A 22898-nucleotide genomic window follows, 5' to 3' on the forward strand; every position below is an offset into this window, starting at 1 on the left:
ATGAAATGTATTTAATTGACGAAGCTGCCTGTGCTATGACAAAAGGTTTGTCAGTTTGGTTTCCTAAGAGATGAATGTTGAGATAAGAATTGTGAAGAACATAAGAATTCTTGTCTGTCTACTCTAGTCTGCTTTCAAAGATGTAGTCTTTGGCTTTATATAATATCACATTACCAAATAAGTTTGAAACTGAAACAGACTAGACAAAACTCTTGTTTAAATTTATTGCAAGTATTTTATAGTTTATGTACACATTTATTTACAAAGTAATGCATGTATTTCATTATTTTTTCTTAGTTTTGTCAACTGTATAATAAGATCCAAATTTCTAAATAAGTATAATTAAAAAAAGAAAGTTTAAAAACAAACAAAACAAAGAGAAACAACAAAAAAGACAGACGGAATGGGACAAACTAACACTTGTCTTCAATACATGCAGGAGCAAGTTGATTTACGTCACTGAACATTTTTAATAAATACTATTGACAAATAACATTCTATAAACTACAAGCATATTGGAAATTAGCTTTTGTCCATAATATATAACTGCCTTCTAACATACACAAAGTACTATGTGCTGTATCATATACTCTAAAGTTGGCCCTTGATTCTACATTACTACATTATCTGTAATGAGTAATTATGGTCTCTAACTCTTCCAATTTACATTACATTCTATGCAGTGCATGTCAGCCCTTCCACATGTCCTACTATCTACTTTATGATTGTTCATTTGCAGTTCAGGACCAGGTAATTGTTTTAAGAGAATTAAGTGCCATCTTTGCGGATTAATTTGTAACACACATCGCAGGGGGTGTAACATGAAACAGCTGATAAAAACGTATTCTTGGCACCTACATTTATGTTTATTTGCACTGGGATCATAATAAAGTTCAGTTCTTTTAGCTTTTTCTACTTTGGTCAGACTAAGCAAAATCATTAAGATGGATTACCATATTGAAATAAAAACATGTTTTCTTTTAACTATATCAAACAAGGTTCATTTACATTTTGAAGTAGCCTGAATAGAGTTTCTTTCCTAATAAAAATGAATGGCCCGTCTGTCAGATCTTTTGCTGCAGCAATATTACCATACATTTAGGCCCTCCCTTAGCATGACATGTAGCTACTAGCTAGCTCACAAGATTCTCAGGAAGGGTGCTTAAACGCTAGAGATGGAAACAAGTTAAAGTTACAATCTGGTGAAGTCATATTTAACAATCTGTATGTTAATACAATATAATTACTGTAGCAGGTGTGGATTGTTTGGAGGTGATCTCCCTACACATCCGCTGAGACATCTAGACCTTGGTGTCGGCTGGGACAGCTACTGGTTGAAGTAGTACTGCCTGAAGCTCATAAGTGCAATATCTCCCCCAGCAAAGCAGGGACTGCCTCATGCCTCTTTATAGCATTATATGTGATCCCTCATGCAGGGGGTTTGAATCCAGGGTAGGACATGAAAGTTACAGTTTGCCGGTAAAAAAAAACAAGCCAAAATAAACAGTTATCATCTGTAATCATGGTCTGATAATACACAACTTTCAATGGCTTGAACTTGAACCTTTCTCATTGCTGTGGTGATGAGTCATTAATGAAAGGTCAAAATAGTTTTTATAGTCAGTCCCTACATTTACATGCATGCACACATTTTGTCAAATCATCTACTGTTACCACTTTCAACCTAGCAACCCTATTTTGGGCATGTAACAGTTTTGTTTCAATGTTCAACATAATTTGAAATGTTCAAAAATACTAAAACTAGCGGAACTACAAGCTGACACAGTCACACAACGCATCTTGGTACAATGTATTGTGAGCTTGTAGATCAGCTATCTTACACTGCACAACACTGCCGTACAACAAAGTTTAAGATAAGTGAAAATATTTCTTCAGGGATTACTTTATCATCGGCCCCAACAAGCATTATCGATCATCCCGTAACTGTCATAAATTTCAGTTACTTCATTTTGTTCATTCCCTTCTGCTTCCAGGAAACTTAAAGCATAAAGATATCAATTATAAACATTAACAGACCAAAATATGTTGAGAAAGTATTATAACTTGTAAGACTTTGATGGACAGGCTAACATGTGTCTTTACATATCTCAACAACTGATGCCCCAATAATGAAACTAATATGGCCATAAGTATATGGCCTTAATTAAAGTAACACAATGAGTTTAAGGTGTTCAAGTGTTATTTGGATTATCGGCCTAATGGCGTTCATTGATTCTTTTTTGGTGTGCATGTAAATGTAGTCAAAGACAAGATAACTTAATTAAATAATGACGATAGAGTGAGCCAGCATAAGAGCCACAAGAAATGCTTATACATTTGTCACTTTGTCACTATAGTTTTACTATAAGGCATGTGTTTAACTACAAAAGCTGAACATGACAATGATATCCAACTTGATTTAATGTGAGAGAAACCTTTTTCTTTTTTTCTTTCTTACACAAAATCTAAGGCAAGTACAACGTCTGTGAAGTAAAGGAGATCTGTTTTTGAGGAAGATGAAATCATTTAAACATCCAAAGTACAATATCACAAAAAGCACAGTTTCATAAATTGTGTTCTCTTGATGAAGTGACTGGAGCACTTCTGTCCCTTATGGTTTAATATAGGCATTTCCATAGTTTGTTTTCATAGCACTTGACCGGTCTTTGTGTTTGTTTATGTTATTTGTCCCATAAAAAACGTAAGTGATAAGATGATTCCGCTTCTATATAGAATAGAAACTCTGTACAGTATATCCATTGTTTTCAAGGCTAATGACTCGGCCACTAATCTCACAGAGAGAACAACCAAACCATATTCTTCCAAAAAAATATATAAATATGGATTCATATAAAACGCCTGCCTGATTCTGTACTTTTGTCTGTTCCTTTTAACATATCCATCTGTCATCTGTGAAGAAACATATTTTAGCTACTCTCGTTCCATTCTGGCATGATGCTAACACTATGCACAGTATGGTACTGGTGTGGGGACAGTGTGCGTGGGATGCCATGAGAATAAAGGTACTCATTTCCTTGTAGCCCGGCCGTGGGTGACTGGATCCCAGCCCCCGGGCTACACTGACGGCCCAGAGTCTGATGGCTCATGGAGCCCTGATACATGGCAGCGTGGTGGGCGTCGCCCAGTTGTGGAGAGGCGTGGCCTCCCACCCCACCTAGTCTGGACACCAGAGATCCTGAGGTGAAGTGGGCCGAGAAGTGCTGGTAGGGCAGCCGCTCCATTGGCTGCATGGTGGTGACAGAGCAACTACCGTAAGGCGAGACGCTGGCCCACGTGTTGCAGCTGATGTCCTCCAGGCTAGGAACGGGCTCCGCACCCTGGGACGCGCTGGCATACATGCAGGCCTGGCGCTGGCTTGACTCACTGCGGTAGGGCCCGCTGCCCAGGGCCAGAGTCTGGGGATAGCTGACTGGACGGTAATAATGGTCGTCCTCGCTGGAAGAGCTCTCCAGATAGGCTTTCTTGTAGCTGTGCTCACCTGAGTGACAGTCATCCTCTACTGCAAACACAATTTGAGTTTGTTTAATATTTAGGGTTCAATTACAATTCATTTTAGCAAGTTTTAGTATATGTTGACAGAAACCTTCACACAATCTAGATTCGCTTATCCAAATCGTTTAAAGTAGGGCAACAGATAAGGGACATGATATAGCTTGCTTTTTTATATCACCCGACCCGGGAATGATGCATTTGGAAATGCATGCTCCACCCGGTTATGTAATATCCGTGGTACCCGTGTTGGAGCGCCTTATATACTCAGTACCTTTTATATATCGCATCTGAGGTAGCAGAGGTAGGCTACTATGTGTAAATGTGTTTTATGTGTAAAAAAAACTTTAGTTGCACAGTTTTGTAGCAAAGGTTTGACACATCTAACGTGGAGAAGCCTTTATTTGTACGATTTGTGGAACAGGTTTAAACTTAAACAATTTTGGGGAAGCCCTTTTTTTGTACGAATTGTAGAAAAAGCTTCAAACTTACATTTTCTTCCGCCGTGGTCTCCTTGACCTCCCCCCTCCCCCCCCCCCCCCCCCCCACACACACACACTTCTTCTTCCCTGTCTTTATTTTCTTGGAATAACGACACGATGGGAACTATACACTAAAGCTATTTTCAAAACATGTAAAACTGTGATGTGACAATAAAGTTTAGATTTTTAATCTGATTCTGAAAAAGCATACAGTTGCAACCCAGGTCCATTTTTGCCAAGTATAAAGGGTTTAAGCGGTTAAATATAACATTTTATGTATATCAATTCTAAGAGTGTCCCTGTATTTGTTGAGTGGTGTGGTCAAGCAGAAAGTGTCTAGATGTCCACGCACCATTGGGGAATGACTCGTCTATTTATGTATTTATTTTTCATGGCCCGATGCTGGTCAACACTGTTCCCATTTTGTTGCGCAAGCGTCGTTGTGTATTGGCTGGCTGCATGCTTGCCTCTCGCCTCAAGGTGTCAGACAGGCTAATAAACAACAAATCAACAGAATAATAATAATATTGCCCCCCACTATTTATGTCCTGACGGTGCCACTGAGAAAGGTAATGTACTTTCATTGAATTTCCAGTGAAATTATCTGTTGACCTATCTTGATTGTGATTGTGAACCAAGTTGTTTTCATCCCATCCTTCTATACACAGGCAGTTGCATGCAGGAATCAAAACTTTGACTTTTCACATACTGGAAGGTCTCTATTGATAAGCTCATGACTTCAAAGAGAATATTCTACCTTTTCGCTTAATGCAGTGGTAGTCTTGGCCATGCTCGTGCGGCAGAGGGTAGGAGCCTGACTGCGGCAGCAGGTCCTGTGAGGTGCTTGTGACTCCATTTTCACATTGAGAGTACGGAGGGGCCAGGCTGCTTGGTGTTGCCATGCCTTGGACCTCTCCACTGAAAGGACTTTGGCTCGTGCCCACTCTCTGGCGTACTGTGCTGCGAGGGACCACTGGGTATTCTTTGGTACTGCACACAAATAAACAAAACAAGTGTATTTGTAACATGCATTTTTTTGGTCGTTTTCACCCGTAACTGTCACATAAGGCTTGATTTATTGTTTGTTGTGCGCTGGTGTCAGGCAACTAACTTGGGAGGATTTATGGTTAATGTTGCATGATACTGCCATGCAACTAAGCCCTGTTTCAGAAGCCCTGCCAGATCAGCCATTATATTCTTCAAGACTGGCTCCAGCTCAAGAACTACACTTACATCATGGGGGAGTGGGTCAGTGACCAGGGACGACAGCCACACTGAAAATAACACTCATAACTGGCTTGCGTTTTGGTGATTGAGGGATTACTTTGGGGGTTTGTTAGGTGACATAGTGACTTGGATGTCAGTAATCCCTATCTATAATGTGTATATTTATCCACTGCTGTGTTCACTCTGCTACTGTTCACTTTGGATAAACAATGACTTGGAGGATTTATGGTTAATGTTGCGTGATACTGCCATGCAACTAACTATAAATTAAGTCTAACATTCCCACAGCCCACATCGCTTTGTGTTACTTCACTACTATTTGTCTTAGGCTAGTAGTATTTATGAACCTTGTAAAAACATTTTAGTTATACAGTCTTGTAGTAAAGGCTTGTCAATATCTGATGTGAGAAAGCACACACCGACCTACACAGGGAAACAAGAAATGACTCAAGTCATTATATATATCAGCTTGCATTCCATTCTCTCTTGCATTCCATTTATATCTTAGTGGGGCTTTCTGTAGTCGCGTTTGCAGTCTCTAGTCATGGTGCGGTGGGGGAAAGGAGAGCGGGCTTAGTGTCCCATTGGCCGTGGGGCTTTGTGTCCCATTGGCCGTATAGGGCTAGTCTCCCATTGGCGTAGAGGCCAGCCAATCATGATAATATCGCTACTACATCGCTAGAAGTACTGAAAGCTAGCTGGTTAAAACCTTTACTTGTAGGCTACTCTTTGTGGAAAAAGCTAAAAGGCCTTTCAATTGTACAGTTTGTAGCAAAAGCTTGTATAATATCTAAGACCCACAACAGAAGAAAACCCTTTATCTGTTCTTGTGGTAAAAGCACTCAAACCTTTGCAATATAAAATCTGTTTATAAAATGTAATACAAAATTAATTATTTGTATAAACGAATAGATATGACTAGAAGTGTATTACCTATATGCCCTACAGAATAATATGACTAGAATCATCTTTATATTCTCATGATGACATTCACCATTTGCGTCACACCTACTTAGGATGCACTGAGAGATATTGTTCTGGGGTAATCCCTTTCCAGTGCAATTGCCAGTGTATATTTCCTTCCTATTAATCTATAGGACCCACAAATATCCACAAAATCATTTTGCTACTTCTTTTTCTTTGATTTCATGGATCTTTCCTTTTGAAACGGTGACCTGGTTTTGCAATAAGCTTTCCCTTCTGAATTCTAACCAAGAGCAGACGTACGTAGCTTACTGTACTTGGCAGGGTTTGTGTTAGACAATGGCATTTAAGAATGATAGTGTGGTTTGGACTCTTACCAAGCTCAATTCATTTGTGAATTTCTATACGTGAAATGTATTTCACTCCTACACAGTATTATCTCGTGGCACACACTCACTTAATTTTACTTTAACATCTGCCTAAGATGATCAAGTATCCTATCTACTTGGGGGTATTGAAAAATATCTAAGAAACATGATATTTTATGAAAATATTCCAGTACTTGTTTCAGTAGTGTTTTTTGTTTATTCACAATTCCACAACTTCACCCAAAGAAGTATAATATAAAGATGAGATTATTCTGTGTTGGATAAATAGAGAGATATTTTTTTTATCTCAGCCGTGGAAAAGATTTTCCAGTTTTCTCTGACTGAGGAATTCATCATTTGAAAGCAAATGATGCCTGTGTCGGCTATTCAAGGGGGTGGGTGAGTTTCAAAAACAGATTTTCTCCTTTGAAAATGTGTTTTCCACACAGTATGGATGTGTGCTCAATCCCTCATCTGGAGCAAATAATGGAGCGAGAGAGCGTGTGAGAGAAAGAGAGAGAGAGAGAGAGCAATATGAGGGACCAAGCGATATCACCAATCAGAGAGAGAGAGAGAGAGAGAGAGAGAGAGAGAGAGAGAGAGAGAGAGAGAGAGGGGAAGGAAACACACAACTGATGGAAATATTGTACCATATGGAATGTTGCGTGAAAGGGAGATGTTGCATTTGTGTTTCAGAAGCCCTGCCAGATCAGCCATTATATTCTTCAACGTGAAGACTGGCTCCAGCTCAAGAACTACACTTACATCACATGGGGGAGTGGGTCAGTGACCAGGGACGACAGCCACACTGAAAATAACACTCATAACTGGCTTGCGTTTTGGTGATTGAGGGATTACTTTGGGGGTTTGTTAGGTGACATTGTGACTTGGATGTCAGTAATCCCTATCTATAATGTGGTATATATTTATCCACTGCTGTGTTCACTCTGCTACTGTTCACTTTGGATAAACAATGACATGGACATAGCAGCTTTGTATTATAGGGTTCACACATAGAAGTATGCATGAGGGAGCTCCATGGCTAGCTATACCTCTGCATTCTGGACATCCGGTGCAGTTCCATGTCATCACTCCCACGAAAGCCTTTGGCAAAAGGGTTGTTCTCAATCTTCAGCTGCGTTATCTGCAATGGCCAAAGATATTTTAATTTCATGATGTGGTAAACTTTTGTTATGCTGGTTTATATGTCTTCGATTAAAACAGATCATTGCTGATTTGCATAACTTGCACAAAACAAACAAGTGAAATTCAATAAAAGTTTCAATGGATGGCCTTAATACCACTTAATTACAGAATCACATTTTGTTTCCAATACAAAGACACTTGCAGTATATGTTTTTAATGCTTTTGAGAAGTTTAACTTCATGTTTTGTGCAATCACTTGCAAAGGGGTCAGTCTCACATTCTGTGAAACTTTATAAGGTGTATGATGACCTGGCTATAGTTTTTTCTTTTTCTTTTTTTTTTTCTCCACTTTGAACAGTTCAGTAGAAAGCATTCCTTACTGAATCAATCAATCAATATTTCACTGTAATGTGTTTTGATACAAATATTTAAAAAGTATTTTCATATTACATGCATATAAGACATAAGGCAGCATGGGTTTTGGAACCACCCTGAAATAGCTTAAGCCTCACAAGGTTAAACCAAATCCAGGGATATCCCTCTTATGAGCAGTGGTTTCTGGCAGGTAATTAGTTGGCAACTCTGGTCTGCTTCCCTCCTTCTGACAAGACGGCATGTTAGTCTACAAGCTGACATTTTCTCCAAACCTTTTCTAGCTTCTGGTTAACACTGTATACGTTTTGTTTTAAAATGTGAAATAAACGTTTGACTAATTGTTTTAGCAACATTTCCAAGAAGAAATATATAAAATGTTTAGATATATAAGTGGGATGAGAAGCCCTGGAGTGATATTTTTGCTAAATAAGTTGAGGACGTAAATAAGCTTTAATAGAAAATAAAAAATGTCAGTCGACCAATATTTTAATTGCTAATATTTCAAGATGAGGTCTAATTGAAGCCTATCCAAAATATTTTAGCCTACTCATTTGTACCCATCAATTTGGTAACATTTAGGCAATTAAAGATTCAAATAATATTTGTATGGCCATCAAACCTATTTTTAAGATTTAATCTAACTAAAATGTATAGTTATTCTAACTTTCATATAAATGTTTTTCCGCACTTGATTTGAGTGTTAGCGAGACGAAATTTAAACACTTTCTTGAAGACTTTAAACAAGAGATTTCATTTATCTTAACTATAAAGAATCTAGCAGGTGAATCTGACAGATGTTGCTCATTGAGGGCTTTCCTCCTTAACATATTGCACGATAAGCAGGTTGGCAGATGTTTGAGCGTTTGATGAACAGTTGCGGAAAAGCAAGGAAATCAGAACTGAATGTTTTTCTAGAGGTCTGGCAAGCCCCAATAATTAGAGCAGAGTTGCGTTCTCAGTCAGGCCCCAATAACTTGTTGAAATAATGAATGTTTTCTTCAGAATGTCGGTCATTTGCTGTTTCCTGTTCCCAGAAACTTTGAGAATTTGGATTGGCTGCGGAGACATTATGAGCCCTCGCCCCCTCCATATATTCCCTGTGCCCTCACACTAAAACATAGGCCTACCCCGACTAGTTAAAAACGGATGTTAAACAGACACCGCTTATGACTATATGTCTGTCCCAAAAGAGTTTTATAGAATTCGGGCATTTAGAAAAGTTGCAAAATAAATGCATAATAATAAAACACTGCAGCAATTTCTTCACATGCATGCATGGTCTTAAATGTGACCCACGGCCACGGCCTAAATATTTAATTTTGCATCGCGGGGAGAATGCTTTGCTGTCTAGCCTAATTGCTAATCATGTTCACCTTCTACCATTTCATGAAACGTTAGGCCTACACTGAAGAAAAACGTGTAAATTCAGTGGCAATCATGAAGTCGATTACTAAGTTGTGATAGGCTGCCGGCAAAATAAAGCATGCTCACTGGTCTTCCCTGATTAAATAAAGGTCAATGTTGCAGTATTTTTGACTGACGTCTCTTTGGAGCACCGCACCTGTCACCTGCATGGTATTTTGTTTGTTGAATCATAACCAGCTAAATTACACTGCAAGGGAAAAAGTTTATAAATAAGCCTAGCTGTAAAACGATGCCGTTTTAAATAAGCTTGTTGAATGCGTTAGATTACGTTCTGGGCAATAATACTAATACTAATACTACTACTACTACTACTAATAATAATAATAATACTACGCTAATAATAGGCATATAATAATAATTTGCACGGATAAAACTAATAGTATAAGAATAAGATAGTTATCCACTTCGTGCCTTGCGAAAGTTGCGACACAGTGAACTGATAACCCGCACTCGGAAGAAAAATAAACATTACAGAAACCAAAAGTATCCTAAGATATACATGTATAGCCTAATAAATACTACAACGTATAACAATATGCATTTGCCCCATGATGACACAAAAAACGCTACTTTGAAAAGAACGTCATTGAAACTGGGAACAGTCTTTTCATGCCCGACTTTTGGTATCCGGCAGACTAGGCCTTCGGGGGCTATATAGCCCTAGGCTATAGTTTACAGGCCCATAGACTATGAAGTCCTCATGGACCAGGCTTTTTCTGTTATCCTTTTAGCATCATTGCATAATCCTCGTATCACACGAGACAGTGACACTGTCATATCAGCAATTATCAGGCCACATATAGCTCAGGCCAGGTTGACTACAAGGCAACACACACGCACGTACGCACGCACGCACACACACGCGCAAGACTTACCTTGTGGTTTTGATAGGACGTGACCGCAATGAAGGCTGTCTCGGGGAAGACGTGAGTGCAGAACGCGGTGTTTTTAGACCCAAAGCCATTATTTTCATCCGCTTTGACGATGTGGATCCTCGGTTGGTATTTGTGCATCGAGTTCAGGATAATCTGTAATGTTAAAAAACAGGTTCTTCTATCAGAGAGACGTTGTTCGGTATAATAATTTCTGCATGCTAAAAGACTAAATAGCACTTAAATCATACGAAATCTGAAATTGTGTAGCCTATATTATTACGGACTTAACTTTTCAGGCGTGCTTCGCAAATCTGAGCTCCTTGAATTTGGTCCTAAATCATTTCCGAATTTAGCATAGTGAGTTCACTTTCAATTATCTTTTCGTTTTGATTATAGTATTTTGATTGCATGAGCCTGCATCTTTTAGACTGCAGGCTGTGTTGCATGTGAATGAAGGCTATCGGTCGCGTGTGTTGACAGAGTAAAGCCATTACACCCGTTACATCTGGTAGACATGCTGATGCTTGTATACAGATGGTAAACATGTTAAATCCTTTTTAATTATCGAGTGTCATAACCCATAATACTTGATCGATTCGCGATAGCCCATAGGCTAATATTATGCATGCGTCAATTATCGCGCAGCAGTTCCATGGTCAATGCGTAATGAGTAGCCTATATGCTATACATGATACACGCGTCAACAAACATGTGTGTACGGTGCTTTGCTTTTTCTCTATAGTTGTCACCTCAGCATACCCTATATTGGTCAGATAAGAGATAAGCTCTCGGAAAGCTTCACGCATCAAATCGGCTTTCTCTTGATGAATTTGACCAAGTTTTCATATGTATTGAGCTCAATATGCCTCAACACTGAAATTCAAATAACGTGTGATACCATGCGCATAGGCATATAGGCCTATAGAAAAATTATTGTAACCGTTCATTTTAAAAATATATATATTGGCTCTGGTCCACAGCGTTAGAATGACTTCTTCTAATGGACCATCTTAGGCCTATATATTTTATATTGCCATGATTAAAATATTATTAATGCATGCACTTAAATGTTTTTATGCAACACAATTGACCATGCCTAATTTGTATATTGTATATTAAAATAGGCCTACATTTGGCCTACATTTAGCCTATACATCCCATGCATGCAGCATGCAATTGTAAAGTGTTAATTTATAACTAAAAGCTACATGGCACCAAATGGATTTGACCCTTGGGTCCATTTGGACAGTCTCTGAGTCTATAGGCACATGTTCATCACGTCTGACTTCCCCATCACCATCCTCCTCTCAGCATCAGGCTATAACCTACTTTGTGTTACAGAAGTGAGAACTGCAGCCAGTGGCCAGTCTGGCGACATTAAGACGCGGTGAGGTCCACCTAGTTGAACCTGAGCTTTGCTCTCCTCTTATGAGGGCCTCTCATCCGTGGGCCTTAAGTCTAATTGTTCTGACGGACCAGGGAATCGTGCTCATCAGCCCTGAGCAAAGTAATGGTTTTTAATGTAATTAAACCCACTTACTTACACTGCAGGCCTATACAGATAACAAAAATGTTATTTTCCCTTCCGCTAATATTTACCCTCTCCTCCTCCCTTCTTAAGACAGATTTATACTTCGTTATACGACGGGGTCTCGCACTGAAAACAGCAGGATTGATGTTTCTTCGGTGCAGGCACCGCAAGAAGCATCAGCACACACACCCGCCTGCTGCAGGGGGGACAACAGAACTCATACAACTAAAATGCCGTTGGAGACATGCAGAGAAAGACTTGCTATGGCCGCCAGCCCAGTAGCCTGCATGTATTGTGGGGACAACTTGTTTTATAGCTATGACCCACAATTATTCTCAGGATTAAATCAACTGCTGGGGGATTTACCTCTGGGGATTTTACAAGAGGAGTAGTACCAAGCTCATGAATTCCCAATTGAACTTTCAGACAATTTCACAGTGCATGTAAGGAGAGAGGCCACAGCAGCCATTTTGAACAGCCATGCACTGCATCTACAGTATATCATCATTTTGAGAGACTATCAGTGCTGGATTTACAGTATAGTAGGTGCCCCCCGGGCTAGACAAAATTTCAGGGCCCCTCAGGGCGACAAAAAATATGGGTATTTTGGTTTAATTTTGGGGTACCCAGCCCCCCAAAAAACAGACAGACAGACAGACAGACAGACAGACAGACAGAGACAAGTCGCTGTGCATGGCAGGTTTTATAGACTGGATCAGGCTTTCCACAGCTACCCACAACACAGCATGCACTGTCTTGCAGTGAAGGCAGCAGAGCAGAAGCTCTCAATGTTTTAACCATAATACAACTAAATATACAATAACAAAACACAAATCTCACTTGATTTGCATTGCAATACTTTCATCATTAAAAAGAGTGGGCTGCAGCCCACCCTATAGCCCAATGGTAAATCCGGGCCAGGAGATTATGTAGGCTACTAGATTGGAAGCAGTGGATATAGTCAGGGAATATTATCAGAAAAATGTCCAATCTGAGAAATCAGAATAAATTCCTTACCAATATATTTCTTCACCATTGTGTTTGTAAAGGTGTCTATAGTAACACATCACACAAAGCCTGACATTCAGTTTCCCTATAGCGGAATCTGTGACAGCTAAACGTTGGGGTACCATTAATAATCTGTTTGCAGGCAAAATGTACAAAATTTAATTATCATGCGTGATATCATGTGAGGTTTTTTTTCCTGATTCAGAATCCATTGCAAGCATTTGTTTTGCACGAAAAACCTTGGGCAAAAACGTCCATAGCTGTCATCACAAATGTGATGGCCTGGAAAAGTGTCTATGGATGTTTTTAGCCGTTTTGTAGCTCAATGAACATTGGGATAGCCTATAGCTTATCAAAACCTGTGTAAATCTTTATAACCAGTGTCACTTAAACGATGTAAGGTGCACAAATTAGGGATTTGGGTTACAAAACAAATACAAAAAACACACACACACACACACACACACACACACACACACACACACACACACACACACACACACACACACACACACACACACACAGTATGTCAAACACTATTGTATATATTCGGTAAAGGCTTCATTGAGGTCTGTAGAAATATTACCAACATCCAGACAAACCACAACAACAACCCTTTAATGCAAACATTGTTCCATAATAGCACTGTAGAGGATAAGTCAAATACCATATGCTCAAATGTCTGTCACTGAGACATATTAGAATTTGCCTGGAAATTCAAGAATCTACAGTAGGCTATGTGCAGACTTTGGACAATAGCATGGTCCAGACTGTGCGTTCCCAGGGTTCAATATGCCTGTTATAGGATGGGAAGGATAAAGGGGTGAGCAGTCTGGGGTTGCTGGGTTTTTGTGGACCACCCACTGGGGCCCCAGCACACGCCTCGTCTCCCTGACTCAGCCACTGCCCTGACCGGGTCCCAGTATCTCTGTTCCCCCTGCCTCTGGATGATAGTATTTAATGATAGTGAAGGATCACCCTGGGTCTCGAGCCGCTGCCCTTTGCTTTCAAGTCCCCCCACATCAGAGGGTTTCCCCGAGCCTCGGGATTAACAGGCTTTGTACACCATCATCTATTGCTCATCTCACACTGCCAGTCAAATATAAACACTGAATCCTCACACTCCACCCGCCGGCCCAAAACATGTGTGGGAAGGCAAGGAGACGAGTGCAGGAGCAAATTGAGGGGAGAGATGAATAACACTGAGAAATATTTTGTGAGTTGTGTGAGTGAAAGATCAAAGCGAAAGCTACAGCTTGGTATGAAACGTGAAACCAAAACAAGTAGGCCTGTTTGTGTTGTTAAGAGGCACATGGAGGGAAAAGGCAAACTGTAATAAGTAAGGCACAGATCTTACTGTTCTGTGAGTAGTAGAGAGGCTGCACTCCTTACTGTGTATACTTTAGGATTTGAACCCTGGTCTTCCGCGTGGGAGACCAAACCTCTACAAGAGAGAATCCCTAGTCAGCGGAGATATTGTGCTTATATGAACTTCAGACAATACCAGCTGGTGTCCTACCTGACACCAGGGTCTACATTTCTCAATAAGATTATATGGAGACCACCTCCAACCACTGCAGACTATGTATTAATTAAACATTATTTTACAATACAGTTGAGTTAAAAAATAAAATGTCTTCATAAGTTTGGGATTACAGACAGTTTTAAAGGAAATCTTCATGTTTGTCTTAACTTAACCAACACATCTCCAACGCGGTTCAGTCACATGCATGTGTGAGTGCAAGTAATTATAAATTGTATCAAAGTTATCTCAACCAGCTGGCACAACATAAGCTGATGGAATATATTTCTGGCCAGCCACCAGTATTTCATTTATGAATCCCATGGCGTTCTCTCTCTCTCTCTCTCCCAGCACGAAAGAGGGCAAGCCAGGAACCACTGCAACCAATCAAAACGGCATTTTGGCCTTAAAATGTACAACAGTGCTCACATTTCGACTAAGCTGCAGATTTCATTATACCAGCTGGGTTTTGGCAAAAGAACAATCAGCATGGGAGCCATGTCACCAAGGATAGATAGTAGATTGTGATATGTGTTTGTGCACATAGGCATAACATGAGCTTTATTTGTCACTGTGATTGTCCAGAAACAGTCTCAGATACATTCAGATTGAATCATCTGATCCAAACAACAAAAGAACCAAAACAACTAATTTAATTAAACAGTGCTATAAACAACAGTCAACCACTAGATTGTCCAATGTACGCCACATCATAACACCTCAGTGGCACTGGCATAAGGTTCCCTTATTTCCCTGAATCATGTCGATAAGCAGCACTCAGAATCGTAACACAGCATCTGGCTGTAGTGTCTGTACCTTCCAAGTGTACCTTCCCTAATAAAAGTGGAAGCCACCGTGACCTGACATATAAACAAAGCAAAAAAATCTTTAAATGGTATTTCACAATCATAATATTGTTTTATGTGGAAAGCTATACTTTCTGAACCTTTTTTAAAAACTCTATGGATTTATTGATGAATTGTCTACATAAATGTTATCAATATCTCTCTCTCTCCCGCTCTCTCCTTTTTTTCTTCACTATTATAGCTGCTACATTGTCTGAAAGCCAAACAAAACTAAGTTTTACTACCTGTGCAGTGTGCACAACAATAAAAGCACTTTGAACGTTCTTCAGGTTTCATGCTTGCTTTCAAAGTGATTATAAATGTTTTAATGATGGCCATGCACAATCATGGCATGCTTTTGAAGCAAGTCACTGACATATCCATTGATAACACAGCACAAACATATTTGTCTCCACCAGGCCGAAGGTATGAAGGGGAGAGTATGTTGTGTATGTGCACTCCGTCTGTCCGTCCGTCTGTGTCTGTCTGTCTGCCCGTCTGCGTACAGCTAATCCCCAGGAACGTTGGCCCGGTGACCGGTCAATGCCAAACTGTGCACACACACTCCCTGGATGCCAACAACGAACCTCTGCCCCAAATTTTCCAGAACAGCCTGTTAGAGCGCCAACATGAGGCTGATTTTTACATTACTTTTTTACACACTATCTCTATAGTCATGTGATCAACACGGATCTGTCCAATTGTCCATATTCCATCGTGATTGGCTGACATTGCCTTCCAAAGTTTGCAGGATTTGGTCCATTTTGAACATAATGCCTCAAATCAAACCCAGTCACGTCTTCACCTCTGACTGCACCGATCTGTGTAAAAGTTTGTATGCACACCCTAGAGGCCAAGGAAAAACATCTGGCCTGCATTTTTCAAATCTGACTTTTATAGCGCCACCAGGAGGCCGACTTATGTGAAACACATTTTTTTATATTATTCCTTCAGATTTTATTCAAATATCACGTAAATCAGTACACATCTTTATTGTCATGTGATCAAGACATCTGTGTGATTTATTTTATATACTATTGTGGTTGGCTAAGATTGACACATCTAAAGTTTGTTTTTATTCTATCCAATTTCACTTTTGATAAAATATTCAGTTGTGTATGGTTTTCTTTAATTTCCTTGCATGACTAGGATAGCATTTCTGTTCATCTAGTTAATTGATGTAGCATTCTACAAAAAGATGTAATTGCGATTGCGTCATCTTAATTGATGGAAGGTTCTTCCAATAAAGACTGTTTGGGTTTCTATGTTGTTCCATTGTCTCTTTTTCTTTCTTTCTTTCTTTTTTACTGCTGTTGTAAACCAAATTGCCCCTCTGGATAATAACGCTCTACCTTACATTACCTAACCTTAGCTTACCTTAGCTTAACTTCCCCTCCACTTTCTTATGTATTATTTTCCCCCCTGTTATTTATGTTTTTCTTGTGCTAATGAGTAAACTTAAATTACTCAAACTCAAGTTGGCCACAAAGTCACAATCAACTTGCCTTTTATGAATACCTCCTGCCAACAGGACATTTCTTCAATGGTATAACAAAGTTAAGTAATGTTTACGTTGTTTTGTGTAAGGCATGGGTAACATATGCCTGGGGCCAAAGAACTCAGAATAATGGGCAGTAAAAGTTATGGGAAATGGATGCCATACAATCTTTCCACTGGCGTGCACCAAGGGGATGGGGTCGGATGGGGGAGGTGGGGATGCAGGTGGTGGTGGTGGTGGTGGTGGTGTGTGTGTGTGTGTGTGTGTGTGTGTGTGTGTGTGTGTGTGTGTGTGTGTGTGTGTGTGTGTGTGTGTGTGTGTGTGTGTGTGTGTGTGTGTGTGTGTGTGTGTGTGTGTGTGTGTGTGTGTGTGTGTGTGTGTGTGTGTGTGTGTGTGTGTGCGCACACACACGTGCATACAAGATATCCAAATGTCCATCTTGTTTTAGTGTTGAGAGGGTGCTGCATGGACTAGGGTGAGTAATTGTTCAGAATGACAGTATTGATTTGGTTATTTTGGTTATCAGGGAATTTAGTCAAATGTCTATCAATACTGTACCTCATTCAGAATTGCATGTTCATTGTGGATAAGTGGAGGATAGAGATTAATTTCTTGATCAAACCTGTCCATTGCCAGAATTAAATATGAATCTATGTTAATGACAACCATGCATTATTGTAAACACATTAAATCACTTCTTATATTGAAATAAATTATACTGCTGACATTACATGAAATTAAATAAAAATCTCCAGTTGTACAGCTGGACTTTATGTGAAGTTTTTTACTGAGCGTTATAGAAATTACAGGGGACTGGTAATTTGGTAGGCTATTATTGTATATTATATCAATAATCTATAGGGCTATGTGGACCATATAGCAGGCTTCTCAGCAGGACAAGCTGCACTACAACAACATTTTGAAAGGACATTCAAAACCTTTTATGATCAAATCTCAGTTAAACCACATTTAAGTGTAAAATGTTTGCCAGAGACATATATATAGAGCCGAAAATAATACGTTAGTGGAATTTCCCGTTCACTTTTATAGACAAGATTACTTTGAAAAGGTCCCAAATATATCCCATAAAAAGTATTTCGAAAAGACCTCAGCACAGGAACGGGAAGATAAACAAAAACTCAATTGGGCAGAACTTCTTGATAAGTGGAAAGGGTGCTTGAGGCTACCCAAGAAAGGTTGGAAGTTTAATATAATCTAACAACACGCAAGTGGTGTCAAATCATGTTATCAAATGACCTTTATTATTCAGTCAAAATATGCCAAATGTGTCACTTTTAGTTAAGTCTAAAGCTTCACATATGACCTTTGCAGGTCCAGTATTGTGTTGAAATTTGCCCATGCAAAGACGATGATGGAAAAAAAGAAAAAGAAACAAGGTTGACCTTTTTGCCATTCCACTGCTATACCAAACATCAGGATATTTTCATGTATTTGATTTGATGTGAACTTTGCTTGACCTCTAGAAACAGTTGCATATGAAAAGTTTGTATTTTCTTGAAAATAACAATCTTCAAAAGTCAACTTCTATATGTCCAAACAAACTTTAAAAGCCACTGTCATTTCTTCGAATCTACCAAGAATATTAAATATATAGGCTACTCTTTGGGACAAAAAAGGAAGAGAAACAGAGGTTTTAGTGGAACGACCAGGCCTATTACATTTGGAGGGTATTTTTCTTCTTTCAGCTGTCTGTCAGAAAGGCCATTTTCGATCCAACATGCATGGGACGACGCCTGCCAACTTTCCCTCTCTACAGTAAACTTTTTATTTATATGTCTTTCATGGCTGCACTAGCCTATGAATGCAGATGTTTGGTAGAATAGAAAACATATAGGCCTTTATATAGCATGCACTTTGCTGCATGCGTTTCCAATCTCACTATATAGAAAACACCCCTGCTGTACAATAGGCCTATCCGCTATCCTATCCGGGATATAAATAACACAGCAAACAGATAAAGCAAAGCAACCTACGTGTCCGAACGGGTCGAGGTGGTTGTTGGTCAATTTCAGCTTCTGGAAGGACACGAGCTGCCTCATCCAATGCGCGCCCGTGGCAGGAGAGTCCGGGTGCACGTACAGCCTCCCGGGCATGGCGGGCTCGGCTTTCCCCGTCACAGACCTGCATCATACCGGCATACAGTCAGTCAGACTTCAACACCTTGGATGTTGGCCTATATATGCAACTGAATAGCCTGCATGCGCGCATGGTGATGTTTCGATGGCTCTGCAGCTGTTTAACTCGGTGCTCGGTACACATGTTAGCTTATATTATTTCTTGGTGAGACATGTCGAATACCCGTTTGTTGTTGAATCACCATTGAATTCATTATGAATCACTCGGGGAGTCGGGCTTAATTTAGAGATGGTGCCTGCAGCCTAAGTAGCCTGCCTATTTCTAATCGCTCCCACCTTAAAGGTTAAAAACGATGTAGCCTCATTAATAGAATCTAATAAAAACTAAGGGATAGATATGACCAGCCATGCATGGGCTACATCATAATTGTATTAGCGCATTTAGCGGTGAAAAATATTTTAATTGGACTAACACAGCAAGTTTATACAACACAGAGAGCAATTACGCACTGTCACCATTCACCAATTATATTTCAAAATGTGGGCCGATAGGATTTTCCTCGAACGAAACATTTCCGTAGATGGAAAACAAGATTCATGAATCACCAAATGACATGGCCGACTATATGCTGGGTTTTGGATCGCTGCGGGTCACCACCACGTAGCATGGTGGTAATTTGGACCTCGCTGGAAGATTGTTTTTCAGCACTCGTTGATCAAGGGAAGAATTAGTTCCAGAACATGCTTTGGCGGGTCTATGGTATATGCAGTCTTTGAAAAGCACTGACCCAAACAAGGCACCCTTGACCAAGGTTAGGAAGATAGACATGACACTAAACAAATAGGCGTGCAGCGTGCTTGTATTTCATTGACGTGAATCATGAACATGCATCCGCGGAGTCCTGCATGACATTGCGGACTAAAGTTGTGGCATCAATTTGGAAACAGTTCATAATTCTTGTAAATTGTATGTTGATTGGCCTACCAAAACCTGTCAGCACACACCTCTGCCTAAACCGAATCAATAGCTCGCTATTAGAGAAAATCCATGCAGAAATAACGGTGGCCTGCACGTTTGCGCGCCCAAAAAACACATTACATTACAGCTATATATAAGCGTATCAAGGGATTATACCTGCACGGGCATGAGGGCTTTATACACACAGAGGTCATATATGATTGTTTATTCCCTTTGTGGACCACAATGTGTGAAAGTTAGCAATTCACTATTAGCCAGTAATATCACGTTGCATATATACCATTACCATTTATTATCGGCAAATTTGTAGCGATGGTCATCAGCAGGCACAACATCCATCAGGAGGATGTATTTCGTTTTGGGGTTGAGTCCAGTGACCTTCACTTTGAAGCTGGGAAACATTCGCCTGCAAAGAAGAAGTCAGTCTTAGCATTCATTTCATGGAGCAATGGGAAAAGAATAAGATCGAAATACGACAAGCCTGAAGGAATATCGCCGTGTTATCACAAATCGAATTATATGGTTTTATACGAAGCATGAAAGAATAATTATGTCCTTATCACAGCGACTGTATTTTCAGCCATGCATTTTTAAGTAAATGCGTTTTTCTGGTTTGCCTATATTTACACAAAACTATTCTTTGTTTTTTTGTTTTGGATGACAAATAGCAAGCAATAGCCTAATATTATTTTAAAACAACACAACATACTGAGACAGACACAGACACCGTTAAAATGCACGTGCACGAGAGCAGTCAAAAAAAGTATTGCAATGCCTCTTAACGATTTGCAGCCTGCCCTGGATGTCTGTTTTTGTTCCTCTCACACATTGCATGATTCTCGCACACTCTTTGTTTTGCATGTATGCATGTATAAGAGTTATGTCTCTCTTATAAAATGTATAGGCATAATAATAATAATAATAATAATAATAATAATAATAATAATAATAATAATAATAATAATAATAATAATAATAATAATAATAATAATAATAATAATAATAATAATAATAATAATTACTACTACTGTTAATTGCATTATGATATATCCAGTTGTGGAACTATAGGCCTATACCCCTAAATCTCAATTTATATTTGGGTAAGAAAAAAACATACATTTTAGGACAACTCAGTCATGTGGCTATACTATATACAGATATACGTTATACGTATGGCAATAACAAATAAGTTATAGAGGTAATACGGGTACGATAGTAGGCTAAAATTAGGAATATCCATGGACTCGTGCAAAAAAAAAAAAAAGAACGAAAGGGAAAAAAGGGGTATATGACTGAGGAGACTATATAATGAGAGCTTTGTGCAGCTGCGAGCGAGACATTATACGACTCTATAGCCTTCAGTGCACTGCGTGCACGCACGCATGCAGGACGGATATTGAAACGTTGTTGCAATGAATAATAAATAACTCAGGACCACAAGACAATCGTGACACGAGCAGAGACCACCGATTACCATGCATATTCCTGTTCACACTCATCTGACAACACTATTTTGACTAGATTCACCCTGAGGACACATGAAAATGACAGTGGGGTAATGCACAACAAACATGCTGCGCACGCGCTGTCCTTGAACCTAATATTTTTTCCATGTCGTCTGAGTCTGAACCCTACTTAGATCATGGCTAAAAGCAGACAGACACACACACATGCGCACGCGCGCACACACACACACACACACACACACACACACACACACACACACACACACACACACACACACACACACACACACACACACACACACAGCTTTTCTTAATTTATACTTTTCGTAGGGCGATAGGCCTAATATTTGACATATATGAACCAACAACAAAACCAACAAAATGGTCATTTATGAAGCAGAATAGCCTATATTGCAACAAACCGACAACACTGTCAAACAACCAAACGTTTGTATAGCATATATAAATATACTGCTACGGCATTAATTAATTATGCACCTTTAGGCGATTTTTTTCCTCTTACCTTCCCGCTTTGGTAATGATCATCTCGGTTCCTACTTCATCAAACTTGGTCCATAGTTCCCTCTCGTGCAGGTAGACTTTTATTCCTTCCATTCCCTTCAAAATAACACATCTAATTACAGCGATATTGTATAAATTCATTTTCCCTAAACAGTAAAACATCTAAAGCAATGCATGCAGAGTATATGGGCCTAGATTTTAAAGGCTAGGCTGGTCAAAATAGTGAAAAGACATTTATTTCCAGTTAAAGGGACGTGCGGTATAGAATGGTATAGAGATGAAACAGGCTAACCATTTAAATTAGTGATTAAAATGTCGCCTACTGCTCCAGGATGCCTCGTGCGCATGCACAAATTGGGTTCATGGCATATATGCCTATGTTATTGTAACGAAAATATAAATATCACCATGCAATAACATACATTGGTGACGAAAACCTGAAGTAGGCCTATAGCCAGGTTTGTATGCAGTTAGTAGGCCTACAGTATAGGTCTGCTGGTGCCTTAAAGACATAAGCCTAATGGGCAGAATCACAATTGCATTCAAATATTCATCTTTCGTATGCTATAGGTTATTAATAGTTGAACTGAAGCATGAGTTCATGAGGCCAAATGTAATACAGAATACATGCTCAGTGCGCCCCGGGGCTGACTGAGACCATCTGACTTATAGGTGATTCTAACCTGTTGAATATACGTTTGTTGTGAGGATGGAGATTTCCCCGAGCTTCCATTCTGTTTCTCTGATTTACTCTCACTGTGCACTTCCTTCGAGTCCGATTGGCCAGGCGAATTTTGGACGCCGAAAGTCTCCTCTTGGTCCGCCATGATATGGAGTCCCGAAGACGACGAATCCCCCGAACTGTCAGGTCCAAACAAAGAGGGGATTTCAAGGTCTAGATGTGAGACGAGGACTAAACTAACAGCTTTAGGCTCCACGCGACCGACACACACACACACACACACACACACACACACACACACACACACACACACACACACACACACACACACACACACACACACACACACTCACACTCACACTCACATATACACACACACACACACACACTCGCGCGCGATGTGCCTCAATATTATTT

At 39.7% G+C, this 22898-nt stretch overlaps 1 protein-coding gene across 1 annotated transcript; it reads right to left on the reverse strand.

The window, feature by feature from the left end:
• Positions 1-2927: 2927 nt before the first annotated feature.
• On the reverse strand, positions 2928-22626 carry tbx5a (T-box transcription factor 5a; the record flags this gene model as incomplete). Its single annotated transcript, XM_079525108.1, has 8 exons — positions 2928-3520; positions 4750-4982; positions 7564-7655; positions 10333-10485; positions 18731-18878; positions 20098-20217; positions 21801-21895; positions 22483-22626. The coding sequence occupies 8 exons, from the start codon at positions 22624-22626 to the stop codon at positions 2928-2930; spliced, it is 1578 nt and encodes a 525-aa protein (XP_079381234.1).
• Positions 22627-22898: the final 272 nt, after the last annotated feature.

This window comes from Electrona antarctica (assembly GCF_951216825.1).
Source record: "Electrona antarctica genome assembly, chromosome: 16".
Taxonomy (NCBI): Eukaryota; Metazoa; Chordata; class Actinopteri; order Myctophiformes; family Myctophidae; genus Electrona; species Electrona antarctica.